This window comes from Ictidomys tridecemlineatus, chromosome 3 (assembly GCF_052094955.1).
Source record: "Ictidomys tridecemlineatus isolate mIctTri1 chromosome 3, mIctTri1.hap1, whole genome shotgun sequence".
In the NCBI taxonomy this organism is placed as follows: domain Eukaryota; kingdom Metazoa; phylum Chordata; class Mammalia; order Rodentia; family Sciuridae; genus Ictidomys; species Ictidomys tridecemlineatus.
Window position 1 is genome coordinate 214,365,596 of NC_135479.1, and position 26,560 is coordinate 214,392,155.

General features: G+C 61.3%; 2 protein-coding genes across 6 annotated transcripts in view; one reads left to right on the plus strand and one right to left on the minus strand.

Moving 5' to 3' along the window:
- Window positions 1–14,303, plus strand: part of Pdxk (pyridoxal kinase) — a 31,267-nt gene extending 16,964 nt beyond the window's left edge. For all 5 annotated transcript variants that reach the window (XM_078044747.1, XM_078044746.1, XM_021725266.3 and 2 more), the window contains exons 3-11: window positions 192–296; window positions 792–875; window positions 2,540–2,586; window positions 4,583–4,668; window positions 5,383–5,428; window positions 6,911–7,022; window positions 7,759–7,895; window positions 9,949–10,015; window positions 10,279–14,303. In XM_078044747.1, coding sequence (XP_077900873.1) covers window positions 192–296; window positions 792–875; window positions 2,540–2,586; window positions 4,583–4,668; window positions 5,383–5,428; window positions 6,911–7,022; window positions 7,759–7,895; window positions 9,949–10,015; window positions 10,279–10,391 — 797 coding nt within the window. In that variant the 3' untranslated portion in view covers window positions 10,392–14,303. The remainder of the gene's footprint in view (window positions 1–191; window positions 297–791; window positions 876–2,539; window positions 2,587–4,582; window positions 4,669–5,382; window positions 5,429–6,910; window positions 7,023–7,758; window positions 7,896–9,948; window positions 10,016–10,278) is intronic.
- A 7,657-nt stretch (window positions 14,304–21,960) lies between these two features.
- Cstb (cystatin B) lies at window positions 21,961–25,722 on the minus strand. Its single transcript, XM_078044749.1, has 3 exons — window positions 25,562–25,722; window positions 22,514–22,615; window positions 21,961–22,287 (listed from the first exon to the last, which is right to left on the minus strand). The coding sequence occupies exons 1-3, from the start codon at window positions 25,625–25,627 to the stop codon at window positions 22,159–22,161; spliced, it is 297 nt and encodes a 98-aa protein (XP_077900875.1). The 5' UTR covers window positions 25,628–25,722; the 3' UTR covers window positions 21,961–22,158.
- Window positions 25,723–26,560: the final 838 nt, after the last annotated feature.

Here is a 26,560-nt window from a genome sequence, read left to right on the forward strand (position 1 = left end):
GGGGGCCTGGTGAGGCACTGTGCCTGGGCTGCCTCACTAGGCCTTGTGCAGCCCCAGGGGAGGGCTGCCCACTGGGCATCCCCAGGGAGGGTGGGCAGTTGTACCTGGGCTAAGATGGCCACCAGAGAGGCCTGTGCCGCTCCGCCCTTGGCCCCCGTGCCTCAGGCCCGTGTGATCTGCCGCCCCTGCAGGCTACGCCCACTGGAAGGGTCAGGTGCTGAATGCCCATGAGCTGCAGGAGCTGTACGAAGGCCTGAAGCTGAACAGCGTGAACAAGTACGACTACGTGCTCACGGGTGCGTGCCCTGGGCGAGCGGGCACCGAGGGCCACAGCCCCCTCCCCAGGCTTGCACCTGGTCCCTGCTTTCTTCAGGGAGGGTCTCAGTTCCCCAGGCATGTCACATCCTTGGTGGCCTTGGGCCTGCCACTCTGGGCCTGGCTTGGGTCCTGGGTGTCCTGGGGCCATGGCGGGCAGCACAGGTAGGTGTTGGGGGTGCTGCTGGGCTGGAAGGGGGCCAGCAGGGACTTTTTAAAAACACCTGGTTAAAAGTGATATGTGCTCACTGTCGAAGGTAGAAAATGAAAGAAAGGAAGAACTCAGCCGTCTGCTGGCCACCCAGGGGTCATTTCAAATGTTGCATTTCTTTGGGGAAAAAGAAAAAGGCCTGGTCTCCCTCCGTGACCCTGGACTGGCCCCACGCTGCCTGGGCACAGGCCTTGCTGTGCTGCCCAGCCCCCGTGGTTGCGGAGCAGCTGTACTAAGAGGGTAATCTGTCTTCTTCCCCCTGAAGGTTACACCCGGGACAAGTCCTTCCTGGCCATGGTGGTGGACATCGTGCGGGAGCTGAAGCAGCAGAACTCTAGGCTCGTGTACGGTGGGTGCTGGACCAGCCCGCTCTCGGCCCGAGTGGCCAGGGTGGACCTGTCACGCTGAGTGGGGTTGGCCGGGAGCCCAGGAAGGGAGGCCCAGCTGCCTCCTCCTGGCCACCCCTCCCACTCTGTCCTGGCCAGTCAGCTTTGTCCACTGGTGTCCAGGAGAACCTTGCGGCTCTGCAGAGGAGCGGGAAATGTTTCCTGGGTCTCGGGCATGTGAGAGAGAGGAGTTAATGTGCTAAAAGTCGGGGTACCCAAGATGTGCCTGCACATGACCCTAAAGGGCATGGGCATGGGGTGGCACGCAGGCAGGGCCAGGCTGCAAGGGGGTGAGTGGAGTGGCCATGTCCGGGTGTGTCTGCATAGAGCAGCCCTCCTTCGTGGTCAGGCAGCCCTGGACCCATCCTGTCACCTGGAATAGGGCCAGTGTCGCCAGACTTGCAGACTGAGGACCTTTTCCAGGGGCATGGTGACCCTGTCCCCCCGGTCAGTGGCGGGTCTGCCCCAGCTTGTTGCTTTGTCCATGCTGCTGTACAGGCCAGTGCCGGGAGGCCTGGGTTGGCCTGTCCATGGCCAGGGAGGGGAGGGACTGCTGTGCTTGCTCAGAAGCCCCTCGATGCTCTTCCATGTCACTTGAGAAATGGTGTAGGTACTCCTGAGTTAGGTCAGAGTCAACCAGTCGTCTTAGACAAGGAAACGCAGGAGCCAGTACCCTAGGACAGCCGGGAGCTGGGGGGTGCCTGGACTGGCTCACCCCGCTTCACACCCGCGCGTGGTCGCAACAGCAAGCACTGGCCGCTGCTGGTGGAATATGCGATGGCACAGCCACCATGGAGAACAGTCTGCCAGTCGCTCACAAAGTCACGTGCAGTCACCTCGCAACCCAGTTCCCTCCCTGCTGTGTGCCAGAATGACTGAGGCAGACCCTCCACCAATTATGCACCGTGTTAACAGCAGCCAAAGGTGGACACACCCAGGGTCCACTGATGGTAAAGTGGACAGGCACAGGGGGGTGTGGAACACAGAGCCCGAGTCAGCCTTAAAAGGAAGGAAGTGGCTGTTAGGGTGGTCATGCCCGTGATCCTGCAGCTTGGGAGGCTGAGACACGAGGATCACAAGTTCAAGGCCAGCCTCAGCAACTTACTGGGACCCTGCCTCAAAAACTAGGGCTGGGGATGTGGCTCAGTGATGAAGCACCCCTGGGTTCAGTCCCTGGTACCAAAAAGAAAGAGAAAGAAAGAAGAAGAAAGAAAACTATGACCCAGATGAATCGAAAATGTCTCATTCCGAGTAAGCAGCCCGTCTCCAGAGGGCAAATAGGATTCCACATAGATGAGCTGTCCGGATTGGGAAGGTCAGGGCCTGAGGGTGGCCTGGGAGTGGGGAGTCGGTGTGTGACGGAGGCAGTGTCAGTCGGGGGAAGGGGAAGGGGAAGGTGGCGGTTCCCCTCGTGGATGCCCTTGCGGCCCTTCTCCGTCTGTCCGCTCACCGCCTTTCTGACGTTTTACCACCACGAATCATGGGGCTGGGGCTGAAGCCGGGCCTCACTCACGGCCAGTACTCTGCTCTGAGCCCACCGGCCCTTACAGACATCTGGCAGGGGGTGGCATGAAGGGGTCGGGGGTGCCGGCACCGCCAGGCTGACCGGCGGCCTGTGTCTCCGCAGTGTGCGATCCCGTGATGGGCGACAAGTGGAACGGCGAAGGCTCCATGGTAAGTGCTGCCGTGAGGTCCTGGCCTGGCCCTGGGACACCCAGAGACAGGCCGCACCTCAGGGCCCCGGGGAGGCTCGGGGGCCAGTCAGGCTGTGGATAAGCCCTTGGGCTGTGCGGCACCCTGTTCCTGTAGCCCCAGGGCAGCCGCTGTGCCAGCGAGCGGGGCACCGCCTCCCAGAGGAGGTCACAGGCAGACACTGGAGTTGGATTTCCTGTGTTGAAAGTGGGTTTTGTTTACCTTTGCCCCTAAACATTTAAAAATCAAAAATCATTCTTAGCTCACGAGCTGTTCAAAAGTAGGCGGAAGACAGGCATGGTGCAGTGCCCTGCACAGGACAAACTGGACCAGGTGAAGTCCATCCTGTGGCCCTCACAGAGGTGGACACAGGAACTCGGGCCGTCCTGCCCGTGGGTTTCGAGGTCCGCAGTTCAGCACCTGCACCGTCTTGCCTTCTGCCCGCCTGTGGGCCTGGTCTCTCTCGTGCTGGGAGGTCAGCAAGCGCAGAGGCCGAGCATGGTGTCCACTGGCACAGGGCACACGGGCTTCTGGTTTGCTCAGTGCTCTCTCAGGCACCTCCCCGGTGCCTGTTTTCTGGAACCCGGCACCAGGCCTTGCCTGCTCCCGGTGCTGCTCCCTGTGCTGGGCTCGGGATGCTGGAGTTTAGGTCCCAGAGAGCCGAGGCCCGTCCAGTTCGTTGACTAGGACCTGTCCTTGTTTGGATCAGGTCGATTTTTCCTTGTGATCTGAGAGCAGCCTAAGCACCAGGTGACGGGTTAGATCCAGAGGTGGAGACAACCCACAAACTCAGGTTCCCACACAGATTTAAAGGAGAAACAGGACTCTCTAGTGCTTGAGGTCAGACCCAGTTCCTCACTAATGCTAGGCAAACACACTACCACTGAGTGACATCCCAACCCTTTTCACTTTTTGAGATCTTGCTAAGTTTCCCAGGCTGGCCGTGGCCTACTTTGAGATCCTCCTGCCTCTGCTTCTGAGTAGCTGGGACTACGAGTGTGAGTCATGGTGCCTGGTTGAATAAATCAGGTTTTTTTGTGTGTTGGTACTAAGGATTGAACCACCAACTGCATTTTGCAGTCCTTTTTATTTTACTTTGGGAGAGGGTCTTGCTAAGTTGCTAAGGGCCTTGATGAGTTGCTGAGGCTGGCCTCAAACTTGCCATCCTCCTGCCTCAGCCTCTCACGTCGGGGGCGATCATAGGTGTGCCCTGTGGCACCAGCTGAAAACCAGGTTTTGAAGAACCTTCCGTTGGTATCATGGTCCGAATTGAGGCAAGAGCTAGGGCCTGGGTGGGCTGGCTGCACCCCACCCATTCTCAGCACCTCCCAGCTTCTGGCTGGAGGTGGGGCACCTGGGGCACCTGGGGGCTCTCTGAGCACCAAGGGCACAGGAGCATCTGAGGGGGCCTTGGCTCTCCAGGGAGGTCCCCAAGCTACATGAAGGGGAAGGATCAGAAACCAGCTGTTCCGCAGCCCCTGGAAGTGCCCACAAGGCAAGCAGAGTCATTTCACACCCTCATGTTAGACTCTGGCTTTGGGGTCCTTCTTAGAGAAACGTGGAAGCTAAAGAATGCTGTTAGGTCACACTGTTTGTTGGGCAATTGAAGACAAAAATGAGTGGATCGTGGGTGTGGCTCACGGCATGGCTTCCGTAGATACCAGAAGATGTGCGGGTCAACTCCCAGACCAGGTGCCCCTGGGCCACTCTGGCCAACCCTGGCCTCAGGACCCCTCTCCCCATCCTCTGGGTTCTCCTGTTTCTCCGCGGCCTCGCCCTCCTCTGTGCTCTGGCCCATCGTCCCCTGGCTGAGACCTTCGCCCACCTCCCGTCCCAGACCCTGTCCCTGGAGTTACCCTTCCTCTGCCCGCCCCAGCCTCCTGCAGCACCCCTTGCCCTTGTGTTGGCCTTGCCCGCTGCCCAGCGGCGCGAGCCTCTGCAGCGTGAGTGAGTCCCCCTTGTCTCCTGTGCTGCTCAGTACGTTCCCGAGGACCTCCTCCCGGTGTACAGAGAGAAGGTGGTGCCCGTGGCGGACATCATAACCCCCAACCAGTTTGAGGCCGAGTAAGTAACCTCCAGGGCGGGCCTCAGAGGATCCCGTGCCTGCCCCTGAAGTGTCCCCAGAAGTTCCCCACTGGGGTCAGGTTACCCCGAGGTTGCCACCTGCTCCTGAGTCACAGTGGCAGCCTCGCTCAGGCCCCACCTGCTGGCCTGGGCTACCTGAATAGCCAGGTATAGGAGGGGGGCACTCTGGCCAGCGGAGGGCTCTGGAGGCTGGACATGCCTCCAGGTGGGGAGCCACAGTGGTGCCACAGGCAGGCAGGCCGCGGGGTCTCTCTGTGGGGTTCAGAGGGGCTGTGGGCCTCCTGCCCGACTAATTGAAGGAGCAGACACCTGGGAAAGCCAGTCACCAGGCTGCGGAGCTGAGGCTGCTCCTTCTTGGCCACGAGCTGGTCCCTCCGTCCCTGAGGCCCGTCATCCACTGGTGTGGCCAGGGATCCCTGACCTAGCCCTGTCTAATCTGGGGGTGATATCTCACCTTGACCCTGAGCTGTTGGTACAGCGATGACCGTGTGAGTCCATGGAGGGTCTGGACGCTGGTCCGTCCCTTCACAGGGGCTGGGTGCTGTGGTGTGGGTCACGGGGGCCCTGTGGGACTGTTCCTCTCCACTGTGAACCGTGGACGCTCAGCACAGCTGGAACCTCACAGCAGTGCAGTGGACAAGAGTCCCCTTAGGACCAGACCTCACCCCTGACCCCAGCCCCCCTGTCTTCCAGGTTGCTGAGCGGCAGGAAGATCCACAGCCAGGAAGAAGCGCTAGTGGTGAGGAGACCTGGGGGGGCCGTGCGTGTGGCCGGTCACGCTATTCACGGCGGGAGGGTGCAGCACACATCTGGGACGGGAGATGGGCACCCAGCTGGGCTGGCTCTGGCCTCGGATGTGGCTGCACCTAGCCCTCTGGTCAGCCAGCTGGCCCTTGTCCCCTCCTCCTCAGCCGGCGCTGGAGGGCAGCGTGTGGCAGGGCCCAGGCTGATCTGCCCGGCCCGTCACAGCAGTCCTGCGAGCCCTGTGGCTGCCAGGACAAAGTGCCACCGCACAGTGGGCCGAAGCAGCACACCCCCGGCACCCTGGGGCTCAGGTCCTGCAGGCTCCCTCAGAGGGCGCCGCGGGCCTGCTGGGCTGGGAGGCAGGTGCTCACCACGGCCTGGGCACTCCTTAGGGGCCCGCAGCCTGTCCTTGAGGTGTCCCACCCTGCTGTGACCTTTTCCCCAGGCATTGGGGTCAGGACCGCAGCGTACACATTCAGAGCGCAGCCCAGATGGCCGCCTGCCCCAGTGGCGCTGCAGGCTAGGGTCCTGTGAGCTCAGCAGTCGCCCCCAAGGCCTGCAGCCCCCGGCAGTGACCTCAGGCCCACACCTTCCTCCCGAGAGCAGTGGTCAGGAAGCCTGTGGCACGGTGCCTGGGCTGTGAGCTGGGCCCCTGGGGACCTTTCACAAGGCCACCTGCTCTGGGCTCCAGAGACCAGCAGGGTGCGTGTGTGGGCAGGGGGGTTCCGGGACAGGCCGTTCCCAGGCCAGCCCACTGGCAGGCTGCCTGGTGCAGCGGGGCTCAGGCAGCAGCGGGCGCGGCCCAGGGCAGACTGCTGTTCCCCTGCGCTCCCCTTTGGGACTTGCCACTTGCCCTCAGGCCAGCATGCCCTGGGGGACGGTCTCCACCCTCGAGCTGCCACTGGAGTCACCTCCATCCTTTGCTTTCAAAGCAAAAAACACACCAAGGTGGTGGGTAAACAGCAGGCGTCGGCTCAGGCACTGGAGCCACAAGTCCCAGGTCAAGACGCCTGGGTACAGCTGCAGGGGGCGATGTCCTCCTGGCAGAGTGGCAGAGCAGGGGACCTGAGCTGGCCCCGGTTGCCCTGTCACCAGGCCCTCACTCCCAAAGGCCCCACGTCACAGCCCCAGGGGACACATTCAAACCCAGGCCATGAGCTCTGGGCACAGTCCAGTAAGCATGGGCAGGGACCAGATGCAGGTCACCCTGACCCTCACAGCTACCGCGTGTCCCTGCCACACAGGGCCACTACAGTCGGGATTTGACCCAGGGCAGACCCCTCCCACTCAGGCCTGGCTCCAAGCCAGCACTGCCCAGGGCCTCAGCTGCTCACCTGGGCAGGCTCCTGGCTCTGCCCTGGCTGGGCCGAGGGGGTGGCTGTGCACACTCAGGTGCCTTCTCTGTCACTGGGACGTGCTGGGTGGGGTGGGCATGTGGCGTGTCCACTGGGCTGACGTGCTCCCTGTGCCACTGCAGGTGATGGACGTGCTGCATGCCATGGGCCCCGACACAGTGGTCATCACCAGCTCCGACCTGCCTTCCTCGCGGGGCAGTGACTACCTGATCGCACTGGGCAGCCAGAGGATGAGTACGTGACCTGGCCTGAGTGCGTCTTCTGCCTGCTCGGCTCAGGGGACCCTTGGCCATCAGGGGGTGTCGTGTGCTCAGTAGAAGGAACGCTGTCCTCAGCTGGCGGTAGATTTCCTGAGCACGTCTCATTGCTGAGGAGGGTCAGCTGCAGGAGGCTCAGGGCAGGCGAGCAGCCCTGGACAGCACAGCTTTATCAAGTGGCCACCTGGAGCTGGGCCGGGCCTTGATCTCGCGGGAGCGCCTTCTGCTGGGCTGTGTTGAGTGGCGATGGGAAAACCACCTGGGCCGATTTTCTCTGGACCACATTAGGGTGACAGAAGGCCGGGTCCCCTGCTGGGACAGTGACAGGGGTCACACCCACAGCCCCAGGGAGCATTCCAAGGTGGCCGCCTCCTTGGCACCTCTGCCTCTGGGCACAGTGTGTGGGCACACATCTGAGGACATCCGGCAGTTCCTGTGCTTGGTCAGCTGCACCTTGTCCCTGAGGCCACCCTCACTGTGCCTTCTGTCTTCCACTTTCTCTTTAGGGACGGGGGTGGCACTGGGAACAGGAGGCAGCACAACATGCTCTTAGAGCCCCAGGGCACCCAGGAGGCCACCTGCGCTCTGTGTGAACACCCCAAGGGCCGGCAGCGCTGACCCCAGTGTCCAGGGAGGATTGGGGCACCGTGGGCTGGCTACCTCCTCTGGCCAGGGAGTCTCAGGTCAGCTGTTTGCCTTGTCTCCTCCTGCAGAGCGCCCTGATGGCACCACAGTGACCGAGCGCATCCGGATGGAGATGCGCAGGGTGGATGCTGTCTTCGTGGGCACCGGGGACCTCTTTGCTGCCATGCTCCTGGCGTGGACACACAAGCACCCTGACAACCTCAAGGTCAGCCGTGTGCCCTGTGCGGGGCCTTACAGCAGGCCCAGGGGGAGGGAGTGGCCTGGCCTGAGCAGTAGGGGGAGGGGCTGCTGGGCTGTGGGCTCAGGACCCCCCTCCTACAGTGAATCTGCCCTCTCCCCTGCTTGGGAAGTAGTGGTCACAGTGCTGTGGGGCAGGAGGAGAGCATCAGGACCCCGGCTGGGCTGGCGTGGGGCTCCGTGGCATGGCCCTTGCAGGGCGTGTGCCGGGCTCTGGGCTTCGTCCCCAGCATGGCAAAAACAAGAAGGCTGGGTCCCTCCTGGGTCAGCCAGGTCCGCCAGGGGAAGCCCTGAGTCCAGGCAGCCTGCTAGGTGCACCCTGGGGCCACTGTGTGGGGCCCTGCTGTGACTTGAGGGTCTGAGAGGCTGCAGCCAGCCCCCCACCCCAGGGACCGAGCCAGAGCTGAGGACAGAGGCCCCGGCAGTAGGTCGCTGCAGGCCTTGGCATGGAGGTCTGCTCCCTGGGGACCCTGGGGAGTCTGTCCCATCTGCTCTGTGCAGTTGAGATGGGCGGCCTTGCTCAGGCGCTGCAGGGTACATGGTCAGTTGCCACTGGCCTAGTGCACAGGGTGACGGGTCAGGGCCTTTCTCATGGAAAGCTCGATTAAGCGCGGAGCTCAGTGGGGCTCCTCCTGCGCTGTGTGCAAGAAATTGCATCATGGGCGCTTATCGGGTCACTCCCGTCTGACACCCTGTCCACTGACGCCAGTGTCCTTCGCGCTGTTGGGAGCACAGTTGGCGGGACTGAGGGGAGGAGAGGGCTGGGGAGGGGAAGCAGAGTTGGAAACCTCCCTGCAGACCCACCCAGATCCCTTTGGGGTGGGGTCCGCCATCCTGTAGAACACCGTGAGGGCCAGAAGGGACAGCCCTGCCACCGTGGTGGTGTTCTCTGGGAAAGAGGCTCCCGGAGTCAGCTCTGGTTGTGGCTTCCTGATGCCCTCTGCTGGGCACCCAAGGGCGGCAGGTCCCCTGGGTCTGGGCGCACTTCTCCAGTCCGTCAGTACCGCCACGTGTCTGGCTCCGTGTTTATAAAATGAAGTCCGCTGTGGCCTTCGAGTGGCCAGCCACTGGGAACCCTGAGCTCAGGCTGGAACGTGTGGTGCCCTCACTGTTTGGCCCCCCTCCTGCCTCCCTCAAGGGTAGAGTGTAAGCAGGACCTGCCACCTGTTCCTGGCTGCGGCACCTGCATCCTATGGTGCAGGGCAGCAGAGACACCCAGCTGGCACCTGGAGGAGGCCTCACACCGGGGCTCGGGGGCCAGGCCCTGGGTTCACCCGCCCAGATAGGCTCGGGGAATGAGTCTCACTCCCCCACACCCGCTGGATCCCCCAGCCTTTGACCCCCAGGCAGCGGTGATGATGACTTTGGCTGCCTTGGGGACAAGCGCTCACCCCGATGGCCTTGACATCAACTCCAGGAATGATTCAGCTTCAGGGATTATAGCTAAGCACCTGCTGCGCACCAGGCGTCACTGAGTTCCCAAGACAGCCCCTTCCCGCGGCTGTCTGGTCATTTAATATGCAGGGTTCACTTGCCACCTCCCGTGTGCCACCTCCCATCACTGTGACAAGATGTCTGAGAGGACAAAGAGAAAAGGTGTATTTGGGATCAGTTTCAGTCCGTGGTGGGTTGGCCCCATGCTCTCGGGTCCTGGTGGCCGATCACGGGGGGAATGTGGGGTAGAAGCCACCCACTTGGCAGGAGGCACAGGAGAGGAAGAGGTGGGCATTCCACCCCCCTTCCCAGGACACACGCCGTGATCTCAGCCCCACGGCCCGCCTCTCGGGCTTCCACCATCCCCAGTTGCCCCACAGGATGGGCCTGAGCCCTAACACATGGCCTCCCGGGACAGTCCAGGTCTGTGGCTGGCGGTCCTATGCTCAGCCCTGGGGGCTCCCATGTCTGGGGCCTGGGTGGTGGTGCTTGCAGCAGGAGGTGCATGTGAACACCCCTCCAGGCGGCGGTGGTCAGCTCCGGGACACAGCCAGGGGCTGGGCCACAGTGTCTCTCCCTCCCTGCAGGTGGCTTGTGAGAAGACCGTGTCAGCCATGCACCACGTTCTGCAGAGGACCATCCGGTGCGCAAGAGGTAGCTGCCCGCAGAGGGAGGCCCTGTCGGGAGGGCACAGTCCCCTGCAGCTGCACGCAGCAGCCGGGGGCGGGGGCCCTGGTGGGTAGCCCTGTCCTGAACCTGCAGCTCGGAGGCTCGGGGCTTAGACAGAGATGGGGGAAGCTCCCAAGGAACCCACAGGGCACCTTTCTCCAAACTCCACTGGCTTAGACATGGGCGGGCGTGGGGGACCAGGGCAGGCAGCTCCCAGGCCACCCTCACTGGCCCTTGTTGGTCTGCAGCCCAGGCTGGGGAGGGACAGAAGCCCAGCCCAGCACAGCTGGAGTTGAGGATGGTGCAGAGCAAGAAGGACATCGAGGACCCAGAGATCGTCGTCCAGGCCACGGTGCTCTGAGGTCACCCACTCACCCCAGCGCACAGCATGTCCCTGTTTTCATCCTTGTGACAGTGTGACGTCTGCCTTAGTGCCATGACTGACTTGCCTTCCATCTGTGAGTGTCGGGCATCGTGGGTCCCGATGGTGAAACCTGCCAGTGTGCTTTTCAAAAGTAACAAGCGATCACGGGAATTTGTGATCTGGAAACCCGACCCCTCCCCCAAGGCCTCGGGACTCCTGACTGCCCTCGGTGGGCCGCTGGCTGCCACTGCCCCACGGAACCCCTGTCCCGCGTGGGCTGGGCCCATGGAGGCCTCTGTCCGCGTCTTGGATTGCGTCGGGTCTCAACCGTGAGCATCTGGAAGAATCACGCCAGATTCCTGTGTTGTCCTTCTGGTTGTCCCCTCTCAGTTCCTGCGCTGGAACTGTCCTAGTCTGCTGCGTGCCGCGTCCCTGGGGTCTGGCCTCACGCAGCTATACAGCTGCTCACGTCCACACGCTCAGACACACTGGCGTGTGGTCACCGCACAGGGGCCTCTCCAGGGCCCAGTGAATTCCAGTCAGTCTGCAGTCCTCACGGGTATCAGTGGGACTCCTGTGACTCGGGAACAACTTCTGGGGACCTGCCATGTGTCGGGAGGGACGTGCTGGTGCAGCAGGGCCGCCCCTGGCCAAGGCAGCTGGTGGAGTTGGAGAAAGGTGCCCTGTGGGTTCCTTGGGAGCGTCCTCCATCTGTCGTGTGCCACTTAGGCCGTGGGTCTGCTGCCCACCGTGGTGACACTGCATGGGGCCACATGTGTGGGGTGCAGGACGAGGCGGTGTCCGCTGTCCCCTCTTGCCACTTCATCCCCCTCTTCCTTGTCTGTGCCGGCTGCTTGCTGGAGACAGGCGCTGGAGCTCGACGCTGGTGGTCGGCTCGGACCCCGTGGGCCGCCGTGGTGGAGGCCAGCAGCCCAGCCCCAGTCCAGCTGTCTGCTGCTCAAGGTGACCACTCGGGCGAGGCAAGTGGGGCTGCTTGTCTGTGGCCCCTTTGTCCTCCCACCCTTCCTTCCTGCACCCCAGTTCTTGGGGGTGCCAAGGTCTGCCTCTCCTGGCACTTGCCCTGGGGAGTGGGGTAGCTCCTCCAGGGCACCCCGGCTCCATGCCACGGTGGCCCCTTTCCCAGAGCCCACCCCCGCTGAGTGCGGTCCAGTGTCTTCCGGGAAGACCCTCCTCCAGGCCTGCATTCTTCACCTTGTTGGGAAATGCCCCAGAACGAGGGCGCCGGTCCCCATGGGACTCAGCCCCCTGACCTCTCCTCTGACCCCATGCAGCTCCCATTCTGAGGTCTGAACTGGAGGTCGGCACTCCCTGGCCGCGGTTGGCTGGCTCTCTGCCAGGCCACCCAGCCGGATGTGTTTGCTGTCATGATTCCTGGTCCCAACGGCAGACTTCTCCCAGCACAAGACCCACTGGACCCGCAGGAGAAGGAAGGCTGTGGCCAGAGCCAGGCAGGGAAGACCAGCCAAATTGACCAGGGGCCTTTGCATGGCCTCTCAGGAAAGCTGTCACTGCCAGGGGGAACCAGGGACCCAGTGCCAGCAATGAGGACAGCTGATTAGTGTCCCTTCCTTTCTCCTGTCCCCTATCTTCTTTTTCCCTTTATTTCCTTTCTTAACACGGGAGCAAGTGTCCGGCTGGAGGAGGGACCTACATGTGTGCCCCGCCCACACGGGGGGGGGGCTCAGGCTGCTGGGAGCCTGGGGCATAGACCCAGCTGTGTGTGCAGAGGACCTGAGGGGCCACACTCTGCAGGCACGTGGACACTCTGCTCCTGAGTGACACCTCGGCTTAGTCCAGGTGAGGGTGAGCCCCTCTCCTTCCCCCAGTGCCCTGTGGAGCTGCCTGTAGCATCATGATCCTGGCCCTGGGGACAGGAGGGGCCCTGGCGGGAGCCATGTTCCAAATGGGGCTCTAGGTGTGGGACCCATGCTGGAAACACGTTAAGAGGGCCGGGTGTGGCTCCGTGGCAGACCTGGCCCGGCCTGTGCCAGGCCCTGGGTGGGATCCCCAGCCACGCACCACCCCCAGTAAAAGGAGAGAAGACGTTAGCTTCCTCACAAGGAAGGGTCTGGCCAGCCCACCTGTGAGCGCAGGTCTTCAGAGTGGCGCTGCCGCCGTCCCGGTGCTCCTGGCCCCGTTTCCACACCACAGGTGCCGCCTCGGGGTCCAGATCCACAGCCTGCTGTCCACAGTGACCGTGGGCTTTGGTGGTGATCGTTGATACAGCTCGGGTCCAAGTGAGAATCCAGGCTTGTTTTTACTTTCCATAGTTTTAATGACAGCAGAATCATCATCGTAACAATCCGAGGTGAAGGCTGTGTTAGCCCAGTGTTGCTCGCTCGATCCTAGGGGTAGGATTTTAATACTTTCTTAATCCAGCTTTTCAAGCCTTCTGGAGACTGCAAGAAGGAATTACAAAATGTGATCCTTTTTTAATCAATTTTCAATCATCGCCTAGTCCTGCCAAGGTAATTGTGTGCCTCTGTGTTGATTTTGCAATATATACCAATAATTGTGAAAACGATGCTTGGTTTCACGTCCTGGTCTTCAACTTGTCAGAGACTATTTTGTAACGTTTCCCTTAAGACGGACGGGCTGAGCCGGGCTTGGCTGAGCTCCTCCCGGGGTTACCTCAGAGCAGGAGCACTGCCTGCTGGGGGGGCTGCCCTCACCCCAGTGGTGGGTCACCTCCACCATCACCCACAGTAAGGAGGCAGGCCCCCTGAGTGGGCCTCGGGCCGTCAGGCCCTGGGAGGAGGCAGGTCACTCAGGGCCAGCAGGCGGTGTCCTTGGTCACTGGCTTCCAGAAAACTCCTGACCACAGTGTCCATGTCCTGTTGCTTCAAGCCTCATATTCTCTCTTAAGTTGAAAACTACAGAACAAAGCAGGAGAGAGTGTTCTGGGCTCTGGGCTCTTGGTCCTTGCAGCCCTTTAGGGGCCCACTTCTTGGAGGCCCTGGGTCCATGTTCATGCTGCCCAGAGAGCCCCTCATCTCCTGCTGCCCAGCAGCTCCCAAGCACCTCCTTCACGCACCTCCTCCTCATGGGGCAGGGCCCCTCAGGATCCTTCCCAAGCTCCTGGCTTTGCCCAGGGAGAGGGCACTGGGGTTTGCGTGGGCAGAGGGGGACAACTCTGGTGGTGGCCCTCACGAGGCCCAGACCTCTCTGCCCTCAAGGTGTGGCTCCTGGGTGTTTCCACACCCCTCCCTGGGGCCCAAGGGGGTTTCCCTCATGGCCTCTTGCACCAGATCTCCAGGAAGCTGGGTCCTTCAGAGGAGCATGCCACACAGAAAGTGACCCCAGAGCCGACTAAGTGGGCACTCAGAAGGACCCCTGGCCTGGAGAGCATGGTTCTGGGGGGCCAGATTCACTGCCCAAAGGTCCTTCATGAGTCCTGAGCCAGGGCAGCCTTGAGCTGGGTCCTGGGGTCTGGGCGAATGCTACCCACAGGGCCCCAGCACAGTGGAAGGCCTGGGTTTCAGCAGAGCTGGGCCAGGCGCTCACATGTCACAGGCAGGCAGGCGCCTTGGATGCAGCTGCAGCAGTGGAGGAACAGCTGGCCACCTGCAGGTGGGAGGGTGTGGGCTCCTGCCTGCACGCCATGCCTGGCCCAGCCCCTGGTAGATCAGACATCAGCCGCTTTTCTGGGGAATTTGTCTGTTTCCTTCCCTTCTGAGTCCTCCTTGTTGGAGATGGGAGCCAGGCAGCAGCTGCACAGCAGGAGGGCTGGGTGTGCATCCCCACCCTCCTCAGCATCACAGCCTCGGGGTTAGTGCTGGGCTGCCTGGAGGGGCTCCTTGTGGCTAAACGTGGGCCTTCATAGGGTGTGTGTCTCCTGTTCTGCAGCATGTTCTGGGTGCAGACTGATTAAAAACATTCCGCCACGCATCTCAACCCAGTGTGCTTATTTGCTTAGACCGATGAATGAGCGATTTCAGAGCTGAGTGCATTTTAAGACTTCATGTTAATAGAAAGTCATTCCTGGAGGCCTTGTTTTAATGGTGGCAGAATCAACATGGGTTTAAAGTGCATCCCCAGCCAGGCATGGTAGTGCGCACTTGTGATCCCGGCTACTCAGGAGACCGAGGCAGGAGGATCCCAAGTTCAAGGCCAGCCTTAGGAACTTAGCAAGATCCTGCCTCAAAGATAAAAAGGACTGGGGTGTGGCTCAGTGGTTAAGCACTCCCGGGCCCTTTATTTAAGAATAAAAAGGGTCTGCACTTGGGAGCCAGGCAGGCCCCTTTCCTCAGAGCAGGAAGCTCTGGTCACCATCTCTGATCTGCTGCCTGAGGATGAACCCTGATGGTGAACAGTGCTCCTGAGCCCGGGTCTCTCCTCTTCCCTTCCCCCAGACCACTGCAGGGAAGATTCTGGTCCTTTGCATATGACAGGGAGATGCCTTTGGGGAGGCCATGGGGTGCTCACCCTCCCTTTGGGGCAGGGAGATGCCTTCAGGAGGCCATGGGGTGCTCACCCCGGCCAGGAGCCACCGCTGTCCTAGAAGTCAGTTTGGAACAGCTGGCCAAGGGGCGCCCCCTGGTGGCAGAATTGGGTAGGTGGGGTCAGAGCTCACCACCCTGAGGTCCTGTGCTGGGGAAGTTCTCCCAACAGCCTCTGGCTGATCCGGGAGCTCCTGGGGAGAGCCTGCCCTAGCAACCCTCCCACCCTGTCACCAGGAAGCCACTGGTGTTGCTCTCACCCAGGACCCAGCTCATGGTGCGAGGAGGGTGGGTGCTGGGGCTGGCGGGCCTGGCAGACTCTTCCAGTGTGCTCCAAAGAGTGCCGGAGATGGGGGAGCCAAGCTGGGCTCTGAGCTCAGGCCAGGGGTCCCCTCCAGGTACCTGGGCTGTCTCCTGGATGAGGAGGTGGAGAACGAAGGGAGCTCTTCATCTACTGCACGTGGCTTCTAGGGTGAGAAGCCGCAGTGGCCCTGTGAGCGCTGTTAACTTGACTGTCCTGAAGCAGACCCATAGTTGGGTCCCCCCAGTTATTGCAGTTACAGCAAAACTGGACCAACGGAAGACTGAGGTGCTGCTTGGGGCCACCTGCCCCTGCCGGAGGCTCCTCTGCCCTTGGAACAAGGCACCTCTCGCCCCACAGTCCCCGCTGCAGCAGGAGGGACGGTCGGGGACTCAGTGGTCTTGGTAGCCGTGTCCCCAGCCCTGCTTGCTGTCTGTGTGGGTGTCAGTGACACTAGCCTGCAGTGCCGTGTGGGCCATGCTCCTGTTGGCTTCGATGGTCATCCACAAATAAGTATTTTGACGGCCAACGTGTGGAAGGGTGATGAGCTCCCTGGAGCGCCTTGATTTCATTACTGTGCCGGGCTGAAAGCCACGTGGCCTGGCTGGCCAAGTAGTCACTGCCTGCTGTCACCCAGCCACTGGGCCTGGTCACTGCCGCTGATGGTGGCACCTGGTTCCTTGAAGATCTACCTCATGAGGGAAGAGCCACGTCCTGTTCAACCCGAGGACCTGGCTCCCCTCTCATTCTGTGCCCTGTTCTGGGGCCCTGGGCCCTGGACTCCCTGCAGGATCCTGAGGGCTGGCCTTGGGCCGTGGCCCTGCTCCTGGGCTCCTTCACTCCTAGGTGGTGACTTGCAGGCTGCTGGCCTGGTGGGCACTGTGATCTCATGGCACCTTGCCTGTGTGTGACACTTCAGCAAGGGGCAGGCTGACTCAGGGGACCCCAGCCACCTGCCGCACACCCAGCCCACTTCCAAGTTACTGCCGCTGGGCGCCTGGCAGGGCCCTCTGGCCTGGAGCCGTGGTCTGGGGTCAGTGTGCCGAGGCCGCGCTGCTGTGTCTCCACAGACACGGATCCGTTCTCCTACAGTTCCACAGGCCAGAAGTCTAAAAATGGGGCGCAGGGTTGGTGCCTGCCGGGGGCTCAGGGGAGGGTCGTCTCCTCCTTTCCCAGCATCTGGAAGCGCTGCCCCCCCCCCCGCCCCGTGTCTTCCATCTCGAGGACTCAGACCCTCCTGCCTCTCTCTTGTGAGGACCCCGTGGTGACACTGGACTCCCAGATAACCCAGGGCCGTCTTCTAACTCGAGACCCTCCACGCCATTCTCACAGGTTCCTGCATGAAGATGTTGACACCTTGGGGCCATCATCTAGCAGACCACGTCCACCACGGGTTGGGGTGGGTCCTGACTTGGTCACCCCCACAAGCCCCTGAGCAGCGGATCACGCTTGGGCCTCAAATCTCAACCATTGCAAATTCCACCGGGGCCTCGCTGGTGGGGTGGGGAAGGCTGGCCTCCACCCAGGTCTACCCCGGAGCCAGGTGGCTGGGGACTTTCCAAGCCTGGGTCACAGCCAAAGTGACATGAAGGGCCTCCCCACTGTGCCAGAGCAAGGACAGGAAGGGGAGAGAGGCCGAGAGGGTGCCAGGGAGTGATGAGCAGGCTGCAGAAGGTCGCCTCTGGTGACGGCAGGCAGGGCTGGCCGCAGCACCTCCCCTGGGTCAGAGCCCTTTGTGCCTGTTCATGCCCACGAGCACCCTGCTCTTGCCGTGCGCCTGTCACCCACCCTCCATGCCAGAAGGACCTCCTTCAGGACCCTCTTGTTCCCTCAGTGTGCCACGGGTGGGGCTCTGCGGTCGTATCCTCTCGGCCCCACCCTACCTAGAGTTCCACCTGCACACCTAGAGCTGCCGACTCAGGCTGGCCTGGCCTCACCCCTCCTGTGTGGTGGCCCTCAGCCCAGCCTGGAGGTGGCTTCCAGCCAGGGAGGCCAACAGAGGACGGGACTGGCCTGCCCCTCTGCCCTCTCTCTTTCTAATGCGCTCTTGAGCTGTAATCCTCAAGCCGTGCTGGTTGACCCATCCCAAGTGCAGTCAGGGTCTGCTCCTAAAGGTAGCTCTGCTGAAAGGGACTCTAACTTACGCCTGGACAGGGGCTCCCCAAATTCGGGGATGTCCCTGAGCCTCAAATGCTGACATTTTTGGAAATATGGCTTTTGTGATCTAATTAGATGAGTAGGATGTGGCTGTACAGAGTCAGGACCCTAAACATCTGGCGTCCTCACAAGAAGGTGGCCGTGTGACTGCAATCCTGGCCTGGCAGCTCTGGACAGCTAAGACGACAGGGGACTTCCAAACGAGAGTCCCTGTGGGACACAGTGAGCCCCTGGGACCAGGACTGGACCCTGGACAAGGCCGTGGTCCCACTCCCAACCTCCTGTGCTCCAGCAGCAGGGCTCCCCTGCCGACTCCTAGTGGGGAACCCAGCCAGGGCCTGCAGAATGGCACTTTCCCCGTCTGCCTCCAGGCCCTGGTGCTCTAGGGCCACCACCCCGGTGCCAGCAGGCAGGCAGCGCCTGGTGGGGGCGAGCGCTCTGCATTAGCTGGAAGGGGGTGCTTATGGGTATAGACGCTGCCCTGTGGCTTAGTGACCTAGTGTCCTGCAAAGGTAGTGTCCCCACGAACACGACTTCTTTGGAAAGGAGGGTGGTTGCGGATGGATTAGTTGAGTCACTGGGGTAGTGTGGCCCTTCCTCCAATGGCTGTGTCCTTAAAGGGGGGAACCTGGACACACGGAGGCCACAGGAAGACAGGCAGGAGTACGGCAGGCAGCACCAGGAACCGAGGTGCCGCCCAGGTCCTGGGAGGGAGCCCGGCCCTGCATTCTGGGCCCCTGGCCTCTGGCACTGGGGAGAGCCAGTCCTTTGTTTGGTCCTCTCTGTGTGCTGGTTCCTGGCCCCAGGAGGGCAGTTTGCTCAGAGTCGGATGTCCAGGCCAGGGCCCCTGCCCAGGGTCTGTTCTTGGGCTCTTGGAGGGACAGATGTGCCTGCCCACAGCCAAAGCAAATGAGGCGGCCACGCCCTGCCCACTCCGTCAGCGCCCACCTGTGTGGCCAGGTGGCCTCCCTCTGCTCTCAGTCCTCATGGCTCCTGCGGCTCACCCTCTGGCCACACATACAACCACCCGTCTGCTGCACAGCAGCTCCTGACCCCAGACTGACCCCCCCCCCCGACCCCTGACCCAGACTGGCAGAACCGAGGTTCCCAAAGCTTTTGTGATTCTGACATCAGCCAGGGCAGGACAGAAGCCACCCCACAACTCCATGCCCCAGCAAAGGGAGGTGACCAGGCTGCAAGCCCGTGGACTCCCACTGGTCCTGTGAGCACCAGGGTCCCTGGAGCAAAGCCTCCCGACTCAGGCATCCCCAGGATCCCACGGCTGGCTGCAGGCAAAGCCATAGCCGTAGGCATGACCCTGGCTGGATCGCCAAGCCCCTAGCCTGCCTCCCTGGAAGGGCCGGTCCTGCCAGTATCCAAAAACCTCAGGGACACCTCCGTCCCTGGAGTGCATACCCAGAGGCCACCACACTTCCCAACTGGCTGTGGTCCTTTCTTCTGGGAGATCCTGAAGCTCAGGCCCACCCCAGACTAGTGACAGCGTGCTAGTCTAGCGACCTGGTGACCTTGCCAACTCTGCTCTTGGATTACTTGACCCTGTGGGCACACAGGTGAGCACTCCATGGGGAAGAGGGGGGAGGAGGAAGGGGACAGGCCCCGCTGCTTGGCCAGCCCAGGCCAGGCGGCAGCCTCCTGAGGAGAGGCGGGGCTCTTCTGTCTCATTCCAGCTGCCCTCGGGGCCTCTCCTTGCCCTAGCAGGTCAGCCTTCCCCCAGAGCAGTTCTGGCACACTAGGGCTCTCCACCCAGCATGCTGCGCAGGACGCCGCGTGCCTGGGTTCTGACCTTGCTGCCCAGCTCAGTGCCAGCCCCTCGGTCGGCCCTGTCTGAGCTCCAGCCGGTCATGGGGCCGCACCTGCTCCCACAGCACCTGCAGTGTCCTTTAAGCGCCCGTGAAGGAGCTGGAGGAGGTCTGGGCAGGAAGGCCGAGTCTCTGGTCATCTGTGATGACAGCCCACACATCTTGCTCTGCCTGCTGTCCTCACATGGGCAGGGTGTCTGGGAGAGGGCACAGCTGTGGGAGGGGGCAAGGGAAGGACCTGGAGAGAAGGGTGTCTGCAGGGCTGCTGTGCTGTGAGCAGTGTCCATTTTGGTGCGGGCCGTATCCTACCTGCACCCTCTGCTGCCACTGCCAGGAGCCCTGAGGGGACTGTGGACGTGCGCCTGTCCTGGAGCATCAGAGCCCCAGGTCTGCGGTCTTTTCTCTTGCACAACGTGCGTCTGGTGATGTTCTTGCTCTTGTCTAAGGAGAGTCTAATGTCACCTGGTCGGCTCACCCTGCCCCGTAACCACACTGTCTCTGACCGCAGTGAGGGCGTGGCACAGGCACCTGCTTCGCTCCCCACAGGCAAGACACCGTAGCCCTCCTGGCTGCCCACCAGACCCCTCTCCTACAGACAGAACTCAGCACAGCGGTGGGCAGCCTGCTTGGCCAGAGTGGGGACCTGGGGCCTGCAAAACTGCAGGCTCAGGAAACAGTGACGTGAATGTGAACCTGTCCGGTGACTGGGGGTGACGGGTTGGGGACCAGCACTGCGCTCAGCTGGGGGCTTGGGTGAGGTCTTGGTGCTCAGGGTGGGGTGGCTCCTGGCCAGCATACGTCTGGGTGGAGACGGTGCCCACCCGGGGTGCCCACACAGGGGAGTTCTGTGTGGAAGCAGAGTGCGCCCCTCACAGGGGGCCACGCTCCGACCAGTCCTGACACCTGCCGGAGCTGCCCGCACCTCCCTCCCAGCCCACCACCCAGACTGGAGCTCTGTACTAAGCTGGAGAGGCCTAGTCCCTGGGGGCTGCCAGTGTGCCTGCTGCCTGGCTTCTGGTGCCATTTGTCCCAAATGCAGGACACTTTGTGGGAGGCATGAACAGGACCCTGCACTGTCCTCACGGCTCTCCAGGACTGTGAGGGTGGGAAGTGGTCCACTCTGGTGTCCTGCCCGTGGGTGGGACTCCCCACCCGGGCTTCAGGGCCCCTCATCCTGAGGCCTGGACAGGGCTGGCACATCCTTACTGGTCCAGGAGCATGACCAGTGTGACCACCAGGCTGCTGGGCACCTGGACCTGCTCTGCTGGCTCATCCAGGGGAGTCCACTGCAGGGTATCCACAGGCCCCTGCCATGAGCAGGCCCCTTGACAGCGCTCACCCAGCCTGGGGCCCTCACTCTGCCACTGCTGGGTGGTCTCAGCAGGATGGTCCCACCAACCCCTTCATCCCGAGTGTCCCTCCACACAGCCATCTGCCCACCCCAGAGGGCGGTCATCAGAACAGCCCACAGTACGCACGGCAACATGACCTCGGTCCCCAGCAGCGGAAGCCAGCTCGCCTCCTGATGCCAGCACCACTGGGGCGGGTGACAGCTGTGGGGCCACTCTGCCCCCGTCACCTGGACTAGACCAGTGTCAGTCTCCCCTCTCCAGCGGCACCGACACGTCCTGCTCCCACGGCCTTCTAACTCCGAGCCGGGCTGCTCCTGCTCTGGGCTCCCCGGTTCCTCTCCCTGTGCCTCCTGCTCCCTTTCTGGCAAAGATGGGCGCTCGGCCCTCCCCAGACCTGAATGGCATTCGTCCACCCGCCTTCCCCAGATGTGTCCAGGCAGGGAACGTCTCAGCGGGAGGTGTGGCCTGGGTTGCCCTGTTACCAGTGTCTCTTTCTTTCCTTACTTTACAGCACTGGATGGAACCGGGCCGTGCACATGCTAGTCGGCAAGCGCTCTGCCACCGAGCTGCTCCTCAGCCCTCAAAGCGTTCTCCAGGAGGGTGGGACACCTGCCCATTACCTACCCAAGGTCTCACTGGGCTTCATCACCTGTGACCTGGACAGCCTGGGTCCTGCAGCGGCAGCCCTGACACACATGCCCTAAGTCCCAGGGGCAGCTGCAGGTCAGCGGCCCTCAGGAGCACGTCTCAGCAAGACCCTAAAGCACAGTCTTCCACCATCAATACCTAACCTGTGGGGGCAGACGCGGCTTCCCAGCAGGAGGTGGCCTCCACAGGAGCCACACAGCATTTTAGAAACAGCTCCCAGACACCCCCTGTTCAGGGCAGCGTGCCCCGCAGGAGCTCCAGGGCTTTCCCTCACTGCCCGCTCTGCCAGGCTGCACCGAGTCTGTCACACTGGGTGCTGCTGCCTCGTGCACATCTCTGTACCGGTGCCAAGTGTGCGAGCATGCACCAGTAGACCCAGAGCTAAGCTCAGGACGGGGCTTACGGGAGCCGGTGCAGCGGAGCACGTGGGTAATCCCAGTGGCTCAGGAGGCTGAGACGGGAGGATTGGGAGTTCAAAGCCAGCCCCAGCAATGGCGAGGTGCTTAGCAACTCAGTGACACCCTGTGTCTAAAATGAAAAATGGGGCTGGGGAGGTGGCTCAGTGGTCGAGCGTCCCTGAGTTCAATCCCTGGTTAAAAAACAAACCAAAAAAAGAACTGGGCTTACTGAAGCCTTCCGTTTCCTGGAGGAGGCTGAGGCGTGGGAGAACCTGGCCTTCCTGGCCACCAGCCCGATGGCTGAGCGCGCTGGCCTGCTTCACAGCCCTGTGGTGTCAATGCTGAGAACTTCGACCCAGCTGCCCCTGGCCTACCTCTGGATGGACTAGGTTCAGACAAACAGCATCCAAACAAAGGAGCAACTAGTAAAGACGTGAAAATAGATTTAAAGAGAGCTCAGGGTGGGGCTCTTTGAAAGTAATTAAGATCATAAAAGGGGCAGGAAAATACCACCTCAAGGTCACGGGAACCGCCATGTGGCAGCAGCGGCCTCCCAGTACCCTCCGGGCCATAAGGGGCTCAGCACAGAGGTGACGTCCTTCGCTCTGTGGTCCATGGACGGAGGGGACTAGAAGTAGGTCAGCTCGTCCTGCTTGGCCTTGTTGGTCTGGTAGGCGTGCAGGGCCAGGGGCTGGTTCTCGTGCGGCAGGCTCCGGAACACGCGCAGGTGCACACACTTCTCATCGCCCACGTCCACCTGCGGGAGAGCCTTGTGAGGGCCGGGTGAACCGGCTCCTCCTTCACGGGCAGGACCCCAGGCCACCCCTGCCTCCCCCAGAGCCCCCGGCTGGCCTGGCGCACATGCCCACCCCCACACGCACAGCTCCATGCTTGTCCAAGCACCCGTGGTCCCCCAGAGTGGGGGCAGCCCGGACCCCCGTAGCACTGTGCCCTGGCGCCAGGGACCCGGCCCCAGCACCCACCTTGATGAAGAAGTTTGTTCCTGCCACCACCTGGCTCTTGTAGGACACAGCCTTAAAAACAGGGAACTTCTGATTTTCTTTCTCTTCAAGCTGGGACTTCACCTGGCAGGGTGACAACACAGAAGGAGTCCAGCACCAGCCCCCAGCACAACTGTGCCTCACAACCCAGACCCGGCAACTGTCCGCCCCATGACAGTGCAGAGACCAACTCCTGCCCAGTTCCACCAGTCTAATGACGCTATTCAGAGCGGCATTCGCCCCTTCCCGTGTGGGCGTAGGACATTTAATATTTTCATTACAACACCGTAGACAAGTTCATACCGCTTTTTTTCCCACTCAATATGCAAATGGTTCATTTGAAAGAGTATAATTTTTTTAAACCAGGGACTGAACCCAGAGGTGCTTTACCATTAAGCGGCATTCCCAGCCCCTTTATTTTTTAATTTTGAGAGAGGGTTTCGCTCTGTTGCTTAGGGGCTCACTAGATTATTGAGGCTGGCCTCGAACTTGTGATCCTCCTGCCTCAGACTCCCTAGTCACTAGGATTACAAGCATGCACCACCATGCCCAGCTGTATATAATTTTTTATTTTTATTATTTATTTATTTATCTTTATGTGGTGCTGAGGATCGAACCCAGTGCCTCACGCACACTAGGCAAGCGCTCTGCCACTGAGCTACAGCCCCAGCCCTGTGTACCATTTTTATCTAATCCCTTATTTGTCTTTTATTTATTTGGTGCTGGGGATGGAACCCAGGCCTTGAGAATACTAAGCACACAGGAAACCACTGAGCTATACCCCAGCCCCAATCTTTTAAAACTTTTCGATTAACTGAGATCTGATGTTTCAATTTAAGCTTCCATTTCACAAATATGTCTCAGTTCCTTTAGCATCCTTCTGTGGGCACAGAGGCCGAGCCTGGCCTTGCCACAGGCAGCAGGTGACAGCACTTCGCCTGCATCTTGAGGTGGTTGCTTTAGGACATGCAGCTATGCCAATGAGTGAAGGGTAAACATGCCTTTGAGTGGAGGCTGTATCCTGGGGAGCTGACCTTTCAGAGGCCAGGAGTGTGGCTCGTGTAGACTGCTTGCCAACCTCGAGGCCCTGGCCTCCATTCCTAGCTCCCCAAAAACCAACAACATCCCAGAAGCTGATAATCTTTATCGTGGAAATAAAGAACAAGTTTGTTTTTAGAAAACATGTTAAGGGAGCTGAGGGTGCAGCGCAGTGATTAAGCACTTGTGTAGCCCGTAAAGGCCCTGGGCTCCATCTCTAGCACTGCAAAGTAAAGCAGAAATTATTCTAAAACAGCTAACCTGTTTATGTGTAATGTAGTTTCAGCGTTGTGGTCAGGTGTGGTGGTGCACACCTTGGTCCCAGCTACTCAGGAGACTGAGGCGGGGGACTGCTTTAGCCAAGGAGTTTGAGCCCAGCCCTGGCAACAATTGAGACCCTCTCTCAAGGGAAAACAACAGAAAGCAAAATGTGTGTGGGGCATGTAGGAAGTGTTCTCGCCCCAGTACCCCCAAACTAAAACACCAACGGCCGAAGCTCTGTGGATGCATCCATGCTGGCTGGGGCACTGGGTCCCTCGACTCTGCAGAGACTGGGCTGGTTCTAGTTTAGCAAAGCAAAGCAAGTGGGAGGAGGCCCCAGCTGGGAGATGAGGGGACTGTGCAGTCTGACTCAGGCTCTGTCACCGAGCCGCACCTCCAGGGAGGGTCCCTGATGGAAAGACAAATCTCTGATGGAAGCACTGTGCTGCACCTGGGGGGACATGCAGTGACAAGTCCCAGGTGTCACTTGTCCAACAAATCATCCAGGAGCTGAGAAGATAAAGCTGCTCTCTGCCCACCTCAGGAGCAGCAGCATGAACAGTGAGCAGACCCAATGCAGGTGGTGGAGGACTGCGGGGGCCTGGGCCAGGCAGGTCCCTGCCTGCCGAGGGAAGCTTCCTGGTCCTGTTGGCAGGCTTTCTGAAAGGCCACAGTCGGCTGGGAAGCTGCAAGCTACCAGCCCTCAGGGGATCAGGTAGGGCCCAGGGACAGGGGAGCCACAGGCAGGGTCCCTCTGGGCTGGGGGGGACTCTGCTGTGTATCTGCTATCGCATGCAGGACTCCATCTCCCTCTATCTAGGACTAGTCTCTGATGTCTGTTCTCATCTGCAAAGGAGAGAAATGGCAGTCACCAGAGTGCTGTCGTGACAGGAGGTGCTGGCCAGGTGCCCCTGTGCCCTCCTCACCTCAGAACCCATCCTAAAAATTCCCCCACAGCAAAGCTACTGCTAACTTGTGCCTCCCCTGAGACAGCCACTCCTGGTCCTGGCTGAGTAACAAATGACAAATCACGGAGCCCAGGAAACTGGTCAGGAACGCTGGCTAAGAGCAGCTCAGAGGGGACCTTCTCCAGTGTGGCTCACAGGGGCCCTGGCAAGTGCATTCTGGGCAAATTCCTCATTTTCAAGGTCTCAGTGGACTGACTCACTACCCTTACTACAGTCAGATGACCCAAACCACCGAGGCAGTGACATGGTGAGCCAGTCACATGCCAGTGGGCTCAGGAAGCAGCAGCCAGGATTTTAAAGGACAAAGTTCCACTTTTCCTCTTACTCAAAACCCTGAGCCTGTCCTGCTTGTGAAGGATCCTGGCTTTGCTGATGAACAGCGAGGGGGAACCCTGCCGGGCAGGTGCAGAAGGGGAAGAGGCCCGGGAGGGGGACCTCTGCCAGGGGCTGTGGGCAGCCCGGCCTGGGTTTTATTGTGATTTTGTACTTTTTACTTGGAGGAAAGTATAAACTCAGTTTTAAAAACGAAGCTAGAATAAGCGCAGCCACAAAACACGCACAGGCCTTTCAGACGGCCGACTGCCCAGGGCCAGCGTGCGCTTCCAGCGCCCAGCGCCCGCCCCCCGCGCGCCCCGCAGCCCGACGCTGGGATGCCGACCCCGGCCTGGGGGCGACCCAGCACGGTCCTGGGCCTCGCGTCCCCGCTCTGAAGCCCGCAGCGGCCCCGGCTTCCGCGCCCAGGACTCGGGGACCGCCGACTCACCTGGTCAGCGATGTCCTGCGTCTCGGCCGTGGCCGGCCGCGTGGCGCTGGGCCCTCCGCACATCATGCTGGCGGCAGAGTCGGGACGGAGCAGACCGCGAAGTGACAGCGCAGGACCCGGCAGAGTGGACCCTCGGTCCGCCCAGCTCCGGAGTAGGCGCGGCGCCCACGTGACCGGGCGAAACCACAGCGCGGGGGTGTCCAGCAACGTTGGCTAGGAGCCGGGCGCGGGCGGGGTGTTTCAAACGCGCGCGCCAGCGCCCGCGCCCACGAACGTCCACGCACGCCCACGCACGCCCACGCACGTCCACGCACGCGCGCATGTTCCGGCTGCGGACCCAAGGCTCGGCGAAGGAGCTTCCCCCGTCCGAGTTGGTGTCGTCCTCCAGGTGGTCAAGTCACGAGGACCTGGCGGGGGCGCGGCCGGGTGCGCGGGAAGTGGGAGCGGGCGCAGTCCTGCAAGACCGGTCCTGAGGTGCGCCCCTTGCGGGGTGGACACGAAGTAGGGTCAGACACTCACGAGGGAGCTGGGGGTCCCAGCCCCTGCGCAGTTAGCGGAGGTGTGCATGTGTCGTACCACAGGGTACGGTGGTGGGCACGAAGTGCAGGGGGACTGCCACACCCTATTGTCCTGCGCGGCTACGGGCCCTGGCAGCCCGACCCTGCCGCCAGGTGCGAGCCAGTACTGCGGGGGCCCAGCAGGACTTGAGAGCTGCAGAAGGCGAGGGGAGAAGCGGGGGCCCAGAACAGCCTGGCTGCCTGGGTCGCTCCTCTGCGAGGCCCGGCCCTCGCCCCACTGGGTGCCAGCTAGTTATGTGGACTGCAGTGGACATCAGGATTGTGTCACCTGGGGACACAGGGAATGTAGAACAAGGGAGGACGCCGGGGCCCAAGAAGGAGAAGGAAATGACTCACTTGGCCTCGGCCTGGAGTGGGCCAGGGATGTATCCAAGGAATTAGGAAAGGGCTTGTTTCTGGTGGGATCTGGGTATACGAGTTG